The 17,716-nt window shown below is 43.2% G+C and overlaps 1 protein-coding gene across 1 annotated transcript in view; it reads left to right on the forward strand.

Moving 5' to 3' along the window:
* The window catches only part of FBXW11 (F-box and WD repeat domain containing 11), a 215,980-nt gene that overhangs the window by 78,645 nt on the left and 119,619 nt on the right, over nt 1-17,716 (forward strand). Inside the window, exons 7-8 of the mRNA XM_089656046.1 lie at nt 17,121-17,239; nt 17,327-17,437. Of these exons, the coding sequence (XP_089512172.1) occupies nt 17,121-17,239; nt 17,327-17,437 (230 nt within the window). The remainder of the gene's footprint in view (nt 1-17,120; nt 17,240-17,326; nt 17,438-17,716) is intronic.

Raw genomic sequence — 17,716 nt, forward strand, 5'->3', positions numbered from 1 at the left:
TTCTTTCAAATTGGTTGGTCTAGTATAATATAAACTTTAGATCTTTCCCAAGGTTCTTCCGTATCCTTTCTTCATTGATTTTATCTATAAAGATTGGAAGCATTCAGATATACAATTCTTTAAATTTCCTTTAGCCTTTTGTGGAGGTTTCTTTACAAAAAAAAAAAAAAGTGTACTCCATATGTGTTATGCCTTAATAGGATGACCCCTTTTCTGTTAGATTTACCCTCATTCTGTGGACAGAAAAATAATTGGTTCTCTACTGCACCTGTGGTGGCCTCAATCACTAAGGCAATCTTTAACCACTTCCCGTCCGGCCCATGTCGACCGGACGGTGGCAGTGCAAGGTCGGGTGGCCATTTATAAATGGCCTCCCCGGCCCCTGCTTGTGCGCGCTCCCTGGGAGCGCGCAACACCGCGATCCGGTGCCCGCTGTGTCCTCCAGACACAGTGGAACACTGATAGTCGGACGGGACCTCGGGACCTGTGTGCGAGGTCCCGATCATGTGATCACCGATTGGCCAATCAGTGATCATACGCAGAGTAGTAAGCAAGATGTCACTTCTGACATCGTTTACTATGTGTGAAATCTGTGAATGATCAGAGGTCACATTATTTATTATTATTATTATACAGTATTTATAAAGCGCCAATAGTTCGCTCAGCGCTGTACATTACAAAGGGAGACAGAACATGTGACAGAACAATACCAATACAATGCAAAACATGAGGGGATCAAGGGCCCTGCTCTTTCGAGCTTACAATCTAGGAGGGAGGGGGTGGTGGCACAGGAGGAGATAGCTGTGGGGGATGGAGTGGTAGGAAGAGTGGAGGAGGGAGGCAAGTTAGCAGGGGGTGGGGTAGGCTTCCCTGAAGAGATGGGTTTTCAGGGTGCGCCTAAAGGAGAGGAGAGTAGGTGATAATCTGATGGGTTGGGGCAGGGAGTTCCAGAGGATGGGTGACACCCTGGAGAAGTCCTGGAGGCGGGCATGGGAGGAGGAGACCAGGGAACTAGAGAGAAGGAGGTCTTGTGAGGAGCGGAGTGTGCGTGCTGGGCGGTACTTGGATATTAGGTCAGTGATGTAGTTCGGGGCAGTATGGTGGACAGCTTTGTACGTCAGCGTTAGGATTTTGAATTTGATTCGTTGCGCAATCGGAAGCCAGTGGAGGGATTGGCAGAGGGGGGTGGCGGAGACAGAGCGGTTGGAAAGGTGAATGAGTCTGGCAGCCGTGTTCAGGATGGACTGAAGAGGGGATAGCCAGCGGCGAGGTAGGCCAGTGAGGAGGGAGTTGCAGTAGTCGAGTCGTGATATGATGAGGGAGTGGATGAGCTGTTTAGTGGTTTCTGGGGTTAGGAACGTGCGGATTTTGGCGATGTTGCGGAGGTGGAGTCTGCACGAGTTTGTTAAAGATTGGACTTGGGGCTGGAAGGATAGGTTGGAGTCCAGAATGACACCCAGTACTCTGGCCTGCAGGGCGGGTTTGATGGTAGCGTTGTTGGATGTGACGGAGAAATCAATGGGGGGTAGTGTCCGGGCTGGGGGGAAGACAAGAAACTCGGTTTTGGAGAGGTTCAATTTAAGGAAGTGGAGCGACATCCAGTCTGATATGTCGCTCAGTAGGTGTGTGATTCGGGCTGAGACCAAGGGGGTGAGGTGGGGGGTTGAGAGATAGATTTGTGTGTCGTCGGCATAGAGGTGGTAGTTGAAGCCGTGAGAGTGTATGAGTTGGCCAAGGGAGGAGGTATAGATGGAGAAGAGAAGGGGCCCGAGGACAGAGCCTTGAGGGACCCCAACAGAGAGGGGGAGTGAGGGGGAGGTGGTAGCATTATAGGTAACGCTGAAAGAGCGTTGTGACAGGTAGGATGAGATCCAGGAGAGAGCAGAATCTCTGAGGCCGAGGGAGTGTAGTTTTTTGAGGAGGAGGGGGTGGTCGACTGTGTCGAAGGCCGCAGAGAGGTCAAGGAGTAGGAGCACTGAATAGTGTCCATTAGCTTTGGCGGTTAGCAGGTCGTTGGAGAGTTTGAGTAAGGCAGTTTCGGTGGAGTGTAGGGGACGGAAGCCGGACTGTAGGGGATCGAGGAGGTTGTTGTCGTTGAGGTGAGAGCATAGGCGGGTGTAGACTAGGCGCTCGAGGAGTTTAGATGTAAATGGGAGCAGGGAGATGGGTCTGAGGTTGTTCGGGTCATTGGGGTCCAGGGAGGGCTTTTTAAGTATGGGGGTATGGTACAAGGCTATTCACAACAGCCTTGTACCATGTGACAAGCTGTGACCAATCAGAGCTCACACAGTAGTTCTCAATGGCTGCAAGAATGCAGCCAAAAGAGAAGGAGAAATGATTGCTTTTACAGCCTTTATGGGTGTAAAAGCAATCAGTGTAAAAAAAAAAAAAAATCTTCAACACCCCCACAAGTAGTACACTATACTGCTAGGGTGACAGTATGTAGTAAAAAAAAAAATGTTTAAAAAGTATAATTTGTGGTTATAAACTAATTGTTTTTTTTTTTTACTAAAAAGATAACGGAATAAATTTTGGCCACGATTTACGATGAAATATTATTTATTTGCAACATTTTATAAGAACACTTTTTTTCAAAATTTTTGGACATGTTCATTTACATAGCAAAAAAAAGAAATCCCAGTGGTGAATAAATACCAACAAAATAAAGCTTTATCTGTCACAAAAAATGCTAAAAAATTCATATGGGTACAGTGTTGCATGACCGCGCAATTGTCATTCAAAGTGTGATAGCATTGAAAGCTGAAAATTGGCCTGGACAGGAAGGGGGTAAAAGTGTCCAGACTGGAAGTGGTTAAATGGGCTAGTTGCAACAGAATCTGATCTTTAAAAATGCACCTCACTGTCTCATGGAGGGTTCAGAGCAAGTGGTTCAGGTACTCAAATGTATATTGGATGCAGCTTCAGGGTCGATGCACACTGGCTTAACAAAACGCTGCTCCTTAGATGAGTTTAATGTCTTCCCTGTAGACGCAACTAATGTCCTATATGTCCATGCACATTGTCATTTAGAAGCATATTTTAAGTTCTGCATTTAAAGACAGAAAAAAAAATTCTGTTTGTTTTTGAGAGCAGTTTTTTAGCAGGAGAAGACACTAAGCGTGCCTAAACGCTAATAAAAAACGTTGAATTAGCTTTTTTTTTTTTCTTCCAAAAACACTGAAGTTTTTTAAGGCAGTGTGCATGGACCTTAAGAATCCAGTTGTTTGATGTTTGCATTAGTTTGCTCATTCTAGTGGGTAAGGCATACTGGCTAAAATGCTGGACAGCAGATAAAGCCTCCAAATAGCCTTTGTTGGGGATGACACTGGATGCATTTTTATTAAGAATGCCACTGGAACTAACATTTTCCATCTTTCCCAAGCCCACAAAGGCAAGACTGTTCAGCATAAAAAGTTTTCTGCTTCAGAGTGCTCATTTGGAACCTAAGTTTTCTTCTTTTGGTCATTTGTTGACCCAAAGTAACCACATTTCTGGGATTTTGGAGACCTTGGCACATTTAGTATCCAACCCACTGAATAATCTTCAGTATGGAGGTTTACCCCTACCTACAGTATGAAGGGTGAGATCTCTTGGCTTTCTTAGCTGGTAAGGCATGCATAGCCAAGTTTTGGGTGCTAAAAGATAAGTACAATTTATTTTCTCCAAAGCATTTCTTTGTATCCAACCTCCTAGTCTTGCCAACATTTGGAAGACCTTTGTCAGTAAATCCAAAGCCTATTATCCCAGGGCCTTCTAGTCCTGGTTCCTCCCTGGAGTGATTCTCGGGTTTATACTTAAACTTTGTCACGGGTCCCATAAAGGGGTGAGATTTTCCTATTTTTGTGCAACCTCAAAACTGTTAGACTTTCTGGCCTCCATAGATATCTAGGATGCCTGTCTGTTCATCTCCATATTCCTAGGTCTTCAGTGGTTGCTCTGCTTTGCCTTTAGAGAAAGCAATTACTAATTCTGTAGACTTCAGACTGGCCTCAGTGCCAATAAATCAGTGAGTGTTTCTACAAGCTCTGGAGGAGTTTGCTTGGCTGCTGATTGTTGAGAAATCTTCAGTGTATAATCTTTGTTTTAATTCTTCAAAATTAAAAATAAAAAAGGAAGCTATGGAACATACCAGCATAAGAATATGTAGGTACAGGTCATATAAAAAGGAGATAATGAAGCATTCCAAAATACAAGCCACATCAGGCAATTGCTTTGGTACATAAACTATGGTAGGATAGTATGTAGAAATTTGAGATGAGTGGAGGCAAACCCCCTGCTGAGCCATTATATATTCGCTGGCCACTTTATTAGGTACACGTTGCTACTACCATGTTGGAACCACTTTTGCCTTCAGAACTGCTTTAATTCTTCATGGCATAAATTCAACGAGGTTTTGGAAACATTCCTCAGAGGTTTTGGTCCATATTGATATGACAGCATCACGCAGTTGTTGCAGATTTGTCGGCTGGACATCCATGATGCAAACCTCCCGTTCCACCACATCCCAAAACAACTCTATTGGATTGAGAGCTGGTGACTGTGGATGTACAGTGAACTCATTGTCATGTTCAAGAGACTAGTTTGAGATGATTTGAGCTTTGTGCATGGTGCATAATCTTGCTGGAAGTAGCCATCAGAAGGTGAGTACACTGTAGTCAAAGGGATGAACATGGTCAGCAACAATACTCAGGTAGGCCGTGGCATTTAAACAATGCTTAGTTGGTAATATGGGGTCCTAAAGTGTGATGAAAATATCCCCCACACCCATTACACCACCACCATTCTGAACTGTTGCAAGGCAGGATGGATCCATGCTTTCATGTGTTTGCCAAATGCTTACCTCAGCATCTGAATGTCGCGGCTAAAATCGACACTCATCACACCAGCCGTTTTTCCAATCTTCTATTGTCAAATTTTGGTGAGCCTGTGCGAATTGTTGCAATCCGTTTCCTGTTCATAGCTGATAGGAGTGGCACCCGAAATTCCGCAACATGCATCTATATACACATATATACAACATAAACATATTGCAGCAAATCACCTAGTTTTATTTGGATATGGTTTTCTTTGTATGAAGCTAATGCTACTGGACAGCATAATGCTCCTTTTAGTTATAACAGCAATGTTTATTTTGTTAGCAGTCTGATCGGCGTTTATAACAGATTCTGCTTTCCCCACCTATAACATGGCGCCTGCCCTGTATGTTCTATATAATTTTGAATGGACACTAGGGGAATAAGTGCATTCTCCCCAGTGTCCTATGGCAAAATGGCGCCGATCTACTGCGCATGCGCGAGACGCCGGCAAAATGGCCGCCGCGACTAGCGCGATTGCCATTTCTGTGTATAAATAGATGGGGAAGGATGTCCTGCTGTAAGCCCTGACCCTCTGAGGACGTGCATCGCACAAAACGCGTCAGAGGCTACAGCTTATGGACATCTAGCCACTATATGTGGCCAACATTTTATGGTCAGTAACTTTTTGTTGTTTCACCCTTTTGACTAATAAACCCAAGTCAAACAGCATCACACTATGTGGCGTCCTTTATTGGGCTCTCTTTGAGAGCACCACCTCCCACAGTGCCTATCTGGACTAAGGAGTACCTTTGACGCCTACACGGTTTGATGAATCCTGGTTACTGCTCTTCGCGGTGAAACAGAGGATAGTACGGAGTGCGATCTGACCAGAGCCCTGATGCTGGAGAGATTTTGCAGATTATACTTCTCTACATGCGTTATTTAAACGCACCTCTGGTGAGTGCGCACTCTATCTGCTCCTAGGATTTTTCACCTCTCTTATAACCACTGATCTGGGATGAGGACTTAACGTGTGCTTTAACATTTCTCACTGATTAGCGCACTGTTTACCATTGTATCACATCTTGCATTGATTTTATCTTTTTGATCATTGGCATTTAGATGCATATATACTTTATAGAGAATTTTTCTGTATTCTGATTTTAGCGCTGCACCTATTTTCTCTTTTTATTGATGTTTCATTAATCCTGGGCCTGATGGTATTCTCCTTCAAGGTGAATACTATTCACTTAGTTCCACACCAAATGATTACAGAGAAAAGACTCCTCATTTGTTGACCCTGACTTTTGTCCAGTGGGTCATTCTAGCTCCCCTTTGTATATCCACAACTTGGTTTGTGATTTTTGAACCCTTTGTATCAGCCCTTTGGAAACCCTTCTTTGAGCCGATTAGGTTCATCTCTTTCCCATAAGGTAGTCTTCCTTGTGGCTTGACCTTACAAATCCTATTTTGGAGCTAACTGCATTGTCGTGTGCAACATAAATATTACAGTTGTCAAGCCAACATCCGCTGTTTTACCCAGAGTAGTCCCTGCTGGCTGGATGTGGTGAGATCTGGTATGGTTTATTTCAATGCCAAGCCTTATTTCAGAAAAGTTGCTTCATTGCAGAGGCCTCTCAGAGGGGTGCAGTGACTTTCCGGTTCCACGGTTTTCTTTCTGACTTCGCCAAGTCAGTGTTCTGGGATATGAGTTAGAAGTGTAACGTACCTCCTTTTGCCTTGTGAGCTTGCTACAATGGGGCAGCAAATGCTTTTACGCAAAGCTATGGTTTCGGCCCACACCTACATGGTAGATGCATTGACAGAAGCTGCTTTTGCACTTAAGGCTTAGTAGGTGTCTGATTTACCAGTTTGTTTTAGTTAGAAGGCTCTGGTTTGCCTGGTTACTGTTGCAGTAAGCTCCTCTTTATGAACTGCTTTGGGACATTACATGGTTCTTATGTGCGGTGTTCATAAGTGAGAGTGAAAGAGAATCACATTGTTGAACTTTCTGTAAAGTCCTTTTCTTGGTGTTCCCTTCACCCCTTGTGGTAGATGTTAATTATTGGTAATTGATTTTTGTACAGCTTACTACATTTGTGCAGCATTGTTCAAGAAGGAGGTAAAGGTCTCCATATTGTGCGCCTTGTGTCCAGTCCTGTAGGTGGATGTATAAGAGATGGTTCACGATTTATTTTAGTACAGGTACTTACATAGCTCCATCAATTTTATGCAACACTTAACAGATATATTGTACATTCATATCAGTCCCTGCCCTCAAGGAGCTTACGATCTAAGGTCCCTAACTCACGTTCATACATACACATATTAGGACCAATTTATACAGGTGCCAATAAACCTACCTTGCTTGTCTTTTGGCGTGTGGAAGGAAAGCGGTGTACCCCGGAGGAAGCCCACGCTGGCACAGGGAGAACATGCAAACTCCAGACAGGAATTGCTGTGGTTGGGATTTGAACTGAAGGTCCTACTGCTGCTAGGCGGAAGTGCTAACCACATAGCCACTGTGCTGTCCCTATTTAATTATGTTTATGAATAATAATAATGAAGTGTTTATTTTCTCTGTCTTTAAAATACACACACACTCACACTCACACTCACACACAAGGAAATAAGTATTTGATCCCCTGCTGATTTTGATTGTTTGCCCACTGAGACAGAATAGCAACAAAAAATTCAAAAGAAATGCATGTCTATCAAATTATGCACTGATTTCCATGTTCATGAGGGAAATAAGTATTTGATCCCCTTCACAAAACATGACTTAGTACTTGGTGGCAAATCCCTTGTTGGCACTCAGAGGTCAAACGTTTTCTGTAGTTGACCACCAGGTTTACACACTTCTCAGGAGGGATTTTGGCCCACTCCTCTTGGCAGATCCTCTCCAAGTCATTAAGTTTGGTGGCTGACATTTGGCAACTCGAACTTTCAGCTCCCTCCACAGATTTTCAATCGGATTAAGGTCTAGAGACTGGCTAGACCACTCCAGGAATGTAATGTGTTTCTTCTTGAGCCACTTCTTTGTTGCCTTGGCCGTGTGTTTTGTGTCATTGTCATGCTGGAACACCCATCCATGACCCATTTTCAATGCCCTGGCTGAGGGAAGAAGGTTCTTGCCCAAGATTTGAGGGTATATTGCCCCGTCCATCGTCCCTTTGATGCAGTGCAGTTGTCCTGTCCCCTTAGCAGAAAAACACCCCCAAAGCAGAATGTTTCCACCACCATGTTTGACAGTTGGGATAGTGTTCTTGGGGTCATAGGCAGCATTCCTCCTCCTCCAAACGCAGCGAGTTGAGTTGATGCCAAAGAGCTTGATTTTGATCTCATCTGACCACAACACTTTCAACCAGTCCTCCTCTGCACCATTCAGATATAAAGTGGCAAACCTCAGACGGGCCTGGACATGTGCTTTCTTGAGCAGAGGGACCTTGTGGGCACTGCAGGATTTCAATCCTTGTCGTCGTAGTGTGTTACCAATTGTTTTCTTGGTGAATGTGGTCCCACCTGCCTGGAGATCATTGACAAGATCCTCACGTGTAGTTCTGGGATGATTCCTTACTGTTCTCATGATCAGTGACACTCCACGAGGTGAGATCTTGCATGGTACACCAGACCTAGGGAGACTGACAGTTGTTTTGTGTTTCTTCCATTTGCGAATGATTGCACCAGCTGTTGTCACCGTCTCAGTTTGGTAGCCCAGTTCAGCCTTGTGTAGATCTACAATCTTGTCCCTGACATCCTTGGACATCTTTTTGGTCTTTGCCATGGTGGAGAGTTTGGAATCTGATTTTTTTATTGCTCCTGTGGACAGGTATCTTTTACACAGATAACAAAATGAGATTAGCAGCACTCCCTTTTAAGAGACTGCTTCTAATCTCAGCTTGTTACCTATATGAAAGACACCTGGTAGCCAGAAATCCTGCTGAATGATATGGGATCAAATCCGTATTTCCCTCATGAACATGCAAATCAGTGCATAATTTGTTAGACATGCATTTCTTTTGAATTTTTTGTTGCTATTCTGTCTGTTACAATACACCTACCATTCGAATTTTAGACCGATCATTTCTTTGTGAGTGGGCAAACATTCAAAATCAGCAGGGGATCAAATACTTATTTCCTCCACTGTATATACACATACAGTATCTCACAGAAGTGAGTACACTCCTCACATTTTTGTAAATATTTTATTATATCTTTTCATGTGGCAACACTGAAGAAATTACACTTTGCTACAATATAAAGTAGTGCGTGTACAGCTTGTATAGCAGTGTAAATTTGCTGACCCCTCAAAATAACTCAACACACAGCCATTAATGTCTAAACCGCTGGCAACAAAAATGAGTAAATCCCGGGGCCCAATTAGCCATTTTCCCTCCCTGGTGTCATGTGACTTGTTAGTGTTACAAAGTCTCAGGTGTAAATGGGTAGCAGGTGTTAATTTTGGTTTTATCGCTCTCACGCTCTCATACTGGTCACTGGAAGTTTAACATGGCACCTCATGGCAAAGAACTCTCTAAGGACCTGAAAAAAAGAATTGTTGCTCTACATAAGTCTACAAAATTTGGACAAAACTGAGTTTGATAGAACATTTATTTAGCTCATTACATGACAGTAAGTTTAATAATGTAACTTAGATTACAACATTTTCAGTTTTACTCAATTTATGTTTGACCTCTATGATTTGTAAGGACAGCACCAAGTCTTCTAGGCATGGAATGAACAAGTTAGAGACATATTGCAACATTTTTTTTTCCATTCTTCAAGAACAACCTTTTTTTAGAGGCTGGATGGAGAGTGACGCTCAACTGCGCACTGAATCGCTTTCATGCTGTTCTTCACAAATACAATAGTGGCCTTAGATGTGTGTTTTGGATCTTTGTCATGTTGGATGACCAAGGGCATGGAATGAAGGTGGCATCTTCTCTTTCAATATAGAGCAGTATGTCTGAATTCATGATACTATCAATGAAATGCAGCACTCATGCAGCCCCACAATAGGACACTGCCACCACCATGTTTCACTGTAGGCACCATGCAGTTTGCGCTGTATTCCTCACCTTTGTGACGTCATTCAGTTATGAAGCAATCAGTTCCAAAAACATTTATCTTGATCTCATCACTCAGAGTACAGAGTCCCAGTAGTCTTCTTCTTTTTCAGCATGGGCCCTGGCAAATTCTAGGCTGGCTATTTTGTGCATAGGCTTTAGGAGAGACTTCCCCAGTTTGGCTTTCTACTTTAGCTAACTGCAGTGAACTTGCATGGCAATTTTCTTCAGCCCTTATCAGAAGACGCTCCTGTCGAGGTATTAACTTTGTGTACGGCTTGGACATCTCTGTGAGATGGTTGCAGTAAAATTTTTGCGTTAGTTTTGCTACATTTTTCTGACTGATATAGCTTTGCTGATCTTCTTGTAGCCTTCACCTTTCTTGTGTAAAGAAATTATTTTCTTTCTCAGGCCTTGTGACATTTCTTTTCCAGGTGGTGCCATTGTTGACCGCATGAAATAGGAAGGAAGCGCCTCCCTGCCCTTTAAGGGTTTCAGAAGCCGGGAGGCAGGGGGGGTTTTAGGGTCATGTGACCACCATGATTCGCTGTAAGAGGAGATTGGGACCTTTCCGTGAGTACCGGACATGTGTGCTGGCTCCGTGCAGGACGCGTGCCCTCAGCACATGGTTTTTTTAAATTGCACGCAAATGTGCAGCCGCTCGGCGTCAAGGCCCAGATGCCAAGAGGCCACACATTTGCATGTGCTCGACATGAAGAGGTTAAGTAACGCTCTTTTATAATTAGCTTTTTGCTGGACACCTGTTTAACCACTTGCCGACCAGCCACAGTACATATACTGCAACAGGGCGGCATCACTGCGCAAAATCACGTAACCGCCATAAGTCGCTGATTGCTGCTATTCTTAGTATATAAAAAAATTCCAGTATTTATACTGCCATTTGTAGACGCTATAACTTTCATATACACCAATTAATTTACACGTATTGGGATTTTTTTTTTTTTTTAGCAAAGACTTGTTGCAGAATACATTTCGACCTAAATTTATGACAAAATTAGATTTTTTTAAATTTTTTAACTGGACATGTTTTATAGCAAAAAGTCCAAAATGTTTTTTTTCCTCAAAATTGTCGGTCTTTTAAATAAAAACGCAGAATAAAAAACGCACAGATGATCAAATACCACCGAAAACTCAATTCGTGGGGAAAAAAAGGAGCTAAATTTAAACCGCTTCCTGACTGCCCTATGGCAGAAATACTGTTACAGGGTGGCACCGGTGCGCAAAATCTTTATCTATCTATATATATATATATATTCCGCTCCCATGCTTTTCTCACCCCTCCCAGATAGCGTCAGATTGCACGTTAGTACACCAGGAATCACATTTAACCCCTTGATTGCCAGGAAAATGCTCCTACACAATAAATCTGCATTGCTAGTATAGTGTCTGAACGGATCAATATCTTTGATCAGATTATTTATTATTATTATTATTATACAGTATTTATAAAGCGCCAATAGTTCACTCAGCGCTGTACATTACAAAGGGGGACAGAACATGTGACAGAACAATACCAATGCAATGCAAAACATGAGGGGATCGAGGGCCCTGCTCTTTCGAGCTTACAATCTAGAAGGGATGGGATAGTGGTACAGGAGGAGATAGCTGTGGGGGATGGAGTGGTAGGAAGAGTGGAGGAGGTCAGCAAGTTAGCAGGGGGTGAGGTAGGCTTCCCTGAAGAGATGGGTTTTCAGGGTGCGCCTAAAGGAGAGGAGAGTAGGTGATAATCTGATGGGTTGGGGCAGGGAGTTCCAGAGGATGGGTGACACCCTGGAGAAGTCCTGGAGGCGGGCATGGGAGGAGGAGACCAGGGAACTAGAGAGAAGGAGGTCTTGTGAGGAGCGGAGTGTGCGTGTTGGGCGGTACTTGGATATTAGGTCAGTGATGTAGTTCGGGGCAGTATGGTGGACAGCTTTGTACGTCAGTGTTAGGATTTTAAATTTGATCCGTTGCGCAATCGGAAGCCAGTGGAGGGATTGGCAGAGGGGGGTGGCGGAAATGGAGCGGTTGGAAAGGTGAATGAGTCTGGCAGCCGTATTCAGGATCGACTGAAGCGGGGATAGCCAGCGGCGAGGCAGGCCAGTGAGGAGGGAGTTGCAGTAGTCGAGTCGTGATATGATGAGGGAGTGGATGAGCTGTTTAGTAGTTTCTGGGGTTAGGAACGTGCGGATTTTGGCGATGTTGCGGAGGTGGAGTCTGCACGAGTTTGTTAAGGATTGGACTTGGGGCTGAAAGGATAGGTTGGAGTCCAGAATGACACCAAGTACTCTGGCCTGCAGAGCGGGTTTGATATTGGCGTTGTTGGATGTGATGTAGAAGTCAATGGGGGGTGGGGTTCGGGCTGGGGGGAAGACAAGGAGCTCGGTTTTGGAGAGATTCAGTTTAAGGAAGTGGAGCGACATCCAATCTGATATGTCGCTCAGTAGGTGTGTGATTTGGGCAGAGACCGAAGGGGTGAGGTGGGGGGTTGAGAGATAGATTTGTGTGTCGTCGGCATAGAGGTGGTAGTTGAAGCCGTGAGAGTGTATGAGTTGGCCAAGGGAGGAGGTGTAGATGGAGAAGAGAAGGGGCCCAAGGACAGAGCCTTGAGGGACCCCAACAGAGAGGGGGAGTGAGGGGGAGGTGGTAGCATTATAGGTAACGCTGAAAGAGCGTTGTGACAGGTAGGATGAGAGCCAGGAGAGAGCAGAATCTCTGAGGCCGAGGGAGTGTAGTATTTTGAGGAGGAGGGGGTGGTCAACTGTGTCGAAGGCCGCAGAGAGGTCAAGGAGTAGGAGCACTGAATAGTGGCCATTAGCTTTGGCGGTTAGAAGGTCGTTGGAGAGTTTGAGTAAGGCGGTTTCGGTGGAGTGTAGATCAGCACTATACCAGTGTGCACATTAATATAGTGTCCCCAAAAACACAGCGTTAGCGGGATCAGCTTCGGCACCTGCCAGCACCTACGTTTAGCCCCTACGCTTACCCCTCCCCTTCTCCCCCAGCAAGTGCAGTGTCAGTTGGACACTGTCACTTGATACATTGCACACAAAACAGCAGTGTTCGCAGAATCAGGCCTGATCTCTGTTAGCACTTGCCAGTAAATTTTGATGACTCTCATATGCAGCAGAGGGCCAGTACTAGTGCCGCTCTACCTTTTCGTGAACTGACGAGCACCAGTGGCCTAGTATATCCTGGTCTTTCACATACCAGCGCTGTATTATCACTTGGTGACGTGGCGAGTCCCATAAGTGCAGTACAAGCTGGTGCTCTGGCAAGCTCAAGTATGTCCCGCAACCACCAAGAATTCGCACACAGGCCCATAGAGCCCCTAGTATCCTTCCAGATGTGCTTGCAAATCCTGATTGGCAGCCTACAAATTCTGCAGCACCCGTACTTCCCCCATTCACTGTCCAACCCGGATTTCAGGTGGAAACAGCAAATTTTATTACTCCCCTTAATTTTTTGGAGCTTTTTTTCACGGAAGATCTGTATGCATTGATTGTGGATCAAAGCAATTTATATGCACAACAATTTCACCGCCAACCCAAATTCAAACATTGCCAGACTATTCGCATGGAAACCCATTACGGTTTCCGAATTTAAATTTTTGGGGGGCCTAACCCGATTCATCATATGCCTGTGTTCTCCACTGCCATGGACAGGCAAAGATATGAGAGTATAATGTGTTTTAATGCGTTTCAAGGACAATATACTCTGTTGTCCTCGAGGTGACCCTGAATTTGACCGGCTCCACAAAATTCAGCCCCTCGTAAATCACCTTAACCAAAAATTTGCAGATGTCTATACTCCCCAGCAAAAAAATCTGCGTTGATGAGTCCATTAATTTTTCTGGCCGCCTTTCATTCAGTTTCTCCCCAGCAAGAGTGCCAGATATGTGGTCAAATGTATAAGACCTGTGAGAGGGCAACAGGCTGTACATATAAGTTTTGGATTTACGAGGGAAAAGATAGTCACGTGGAGCAGCTAAGATGCCCAGGCTACATGGGGAGTAGTGGGACTTGGTGTCATCCTTTTTCCATATGGGGTACCAGTTATACGTGGACAATTTTTATTCCAGCATGCCACTATTTAGACATTTGTACAATCTTGGAACTGGTGCATATGGCACCATGCGACCTAATGTGTGCCCACCATTAGTGGGTGGATGCAGGGCGGTATATTCTAATGGTGGGCATACCACACTCTTTCTGGCAGAGATTTCATCTTTTTTTTTTCATTCAGCCCACAGGCTGCATACAAAAAAAAAACAAAAAACATAGCATATATACCCAACAAGGACCAATGACGTACTGGTACATCACTGGACTTTGGTTATACTAGGATGATGCCTACAGCCGCAGGCATCATCCCGGTACTGTTTTTTTTTCAGCCGGCGATCGGCTTTCCTGTAAAAGCAATCCTAGTGGCTAATTAGCTGCAGGATTGCTTTTACAAGCAGCGGGAGATGTGGCCCCCCCTCTCCCCCACTTCCTTCCACGGTTTTCTTGGGCAGTCCCGTGCCATCGCGGGAACCTGAGAATGCAGCCGGTGTTTCTGCCAGCTAACCATGGAGCTGATTGGAGACCAAAATGGTCCCAATCATCTCTATAGTCTAAGAAATCGGAAGCTACGAGCATTTCATCACTTCAGTTTTGCAGGATATTAACAGCGCCATTTGTAAATTGGTAAAGCATCTGATCACACCCATCTTGGTTTGATTAGATAATGTAAGGGCAGAGGAGATATATAGAGTCTGATAGACCCCAGATTTCTCAAAATAGAATATGACAATGCCCATTGAAGTTATATGGGATATTTACATTCCCTGTGATAGCATTAAAAGTGATAAAAAAAAAAATGAAAGGGACAGTGTAAAAATAATAAAAAAAAAAAAATCTAAATAACTTCAGGGGAAAAAAAGCACCCTCGCCCCCCCCCCATTAAAAACGAATGCAGTTTGCAGTTTGTCGCCCTTGCACCGTGCATGCGCAGTTTTAAAACATGTCATGTTTGGTATCTATTTACTCGGCACAATATCGGACCTCTGAAAAGTATAAGCATGCATATGTACTCAGTACTTGGTTTGAGCCCCTTTTGCAGCAATTACTGCCTCAATGTTGTTCAGGAGCGGCTTGACAAGAGGAATACCCATGTCCAGGATCCATCTGTGTGTCATGGCTCTTGATGCACTGACTCCAGCCTCAGTCCACTCCTTGTGAAAGTCCCCAACACTTTTGAATGGCCTTTTCCTGACAATCCTCTCCAGGCTGCGGTCATCCCTGCTGCTTGTGCACCTTTTTCTTCCACACTTTTCCCTTCCACATAACCTTCTATTAATGTGCTTTGATACAGCACTTTGGGAACATCCAACTTCTTTTGCAATTACCTTTTGAGGCTTTCCCTCCTTATGGAGGGTGTCAATGATGGTTTTCTGTACAACTGTCAGGTCAGCAGTCTTTCCCATGATTGCGATTCCTACTGAACTAGACAGAGACAATTTAAAGGCTCAGGAACCCTTTGCAGGTGTTATGGCTTAATTAACTGATTAGAAAGTGGGAGAGTGGGAAACTTTGAGCCTAGAATATTGCACCTTTTCACAATATTCTATTTTTCTGAGATTGTGAATGTGGTTTTCATGATCTGTAAGCCATAATCATCACAATTATGACAAATCCCAGCTTGAACTATCTTGCTTTGCATGTAATGAGTCTGTCATATTAGTTTCACCTTTTAAGTTGCATTACTGAAATAAATGAACTTTTGCACAATACTCTAATTTTTCGAGTTTCACCTGTATATTGGTTACATCTTTTTTCTGTAAATATTTTTATTGCACCCGTTTGACCTTTTAGTAATAAATCTTTCTTTCTGAAAGTGTTGAACTGTTTCTAAAGCTCTTTAATGCAACTTACTAATTCCTGCCGCTGAAGAGCGCTACTTTGTGTGTTTAACTCTCTTTATAACCTGTCTGCGGTGACAGTGGTATACAGACGATTATCCAATCATTCTAGTGTTATTGCTGATATTGGCGAGTTTCCGCTTTCTCTGTACAAAAAGGAGGTGGTGGCAGTGTGAAAGATTAATTGTGTAATTAACCTGACCCAGTAACAATCGCGCTCAGGCTGCCAGTACATCGATTTGTGGTCCAGTGAGCTGGAAAATCGTTGTGCAGGTTGCAGCTGGGCGTGGCATTGTTACGCACATGACATCGTGGTTTTAGATTGGCTAGTCCTTCGGTCACGAGTTTGGTGAGAAGGGCAGGGATCTGACGTCGCGATCTTCACAGATGCTATATCTTTCACACAAAGCAATCAACATACACTTATTGGGATTTTTTTTAAATCAAAAACATGTAGCAGAATGCATTTTGGCCTAAATTTGATGAAATGTTAGGGGGTTTTTTTGGATTTTTTTTAAGACTGAAAATATAAAAAAACATTTTTTCACAAAGTTTTGTTCATAGCACTAAAAATAAAAAGCACACAGGTGATCAAATACCATCAAAAGAAAGCTCTATTTAACAGAGCAGTTGTCAGTTGTCAGTGTAGTGCAGCGCTGTATAATTGCAAGTATTTATACCATAGTTTTTAGACGCTATAACTTTCACACAAGGCAATCAGTATACACTTATTTGGGTTTTGTTTACCGAAAACGTGGCAGAATACATTTTGGCCTAATTTTATAACGAACGTTGAGTTTACTATAAATTTGTTTTATAGCCGAAAGTAAAAAATATAGTTTTTCTTCAAAATTTTTAGTCTTTTTTTGTTTTATAGCTCGAAAACTAAAAAGCGGACAGGTGATCAAATACCACCAAAAGAAAGCTCTATTTGTGTTACAGCAGAAAGTAAAAAATATTTATTTTTTTCCAAAAACATTTTTTTTTCATTTTATATAATAGAAAAAAAAAAAAGTAGTGATCAAATACCACCAGAAGAAAGCTCTACTTGTGTGAAAAAAAGAACATTTAATATGGGTATACAGTAGTGTTGCGTGACCATTGCAATTACCATTTAAAGTAGTGCAGTGCTGAATAGCAAAAAAAATGGCCTGGTCATGAAAGGGGTAAAACCTTCAGAAGCTGAAGTGGTTAAAGTTTGCTGCATAGTTCTCTGCTTAACCTTGATTCTTTTATATTAAAAATACATAAGTTTAATGAGTTTAGTTAATGTTTTTTTAGAATACATGTTTTGAAAACAAAAAGACCTCTTCCTTTGTGATACAGTGCTTTACAGCTTAAGCTTTTAAATATTTTCAGGTGTGGAGCACGAGTACATGCGAGTTTGTTCGTACACTAAATGGGCACAAACGTGGCATTGCTTGTCTACAATATCGAGATCGTTTAGTTGTAAGTGGATCTTCGGACAATACCATCAGGTAAACTGGTAGAATGAGTGTAATAAGAACCTCCTTTATGTGTTTTTTTCACTAAAGCTACTTTATTAATTGAATAATCTTACACAGGTTATGGGACATAGAATGTGGAGCATGTTTACGGGTTTTAGAAGGACATGAAGAGCTGGTCCGGTGTATTCGGTTTGACAACAAGAGAATAGTCAGTGGAGCATATGATGGGTATGAATTCTTTAAACTGTAAAACATGTTTTTCCATATTGTGCATTGAGGGCACAGGTTTCTTGAACAGCTGGCTTATACTGCCACTTACAGGACTGGACTCTTAACAGTCTGTATTCCAGGCCTATGGGGTAAAACCTCCCCGATGACCAGCATACTTCAGTTTTTTGCTAGTGTTACTAAAAGGATGGATGTCTTTCTCAGCTCTGATGATTTTGAGACCTTTGGCTAAATTTTGTGTTTTCTTTATTCAGTAGTCTCTGGTTAATTCAGCTCCAC

This window comes from Staurois parvus, unplaced genomic scaffold, assembly GCF_062004578.1.
Source record: "Staurois parvus isolate SC_StPar_1 unplaced genomic scaffold, SC_StPar_1.0 ptg000883l, whole genome shotgun sequence".
Taxonomy (NCBI): Eukaryota; Metazoa; Chordata; class Amphibia; order Anura; family Ranidae; genus Staurois; species Staurois parvus.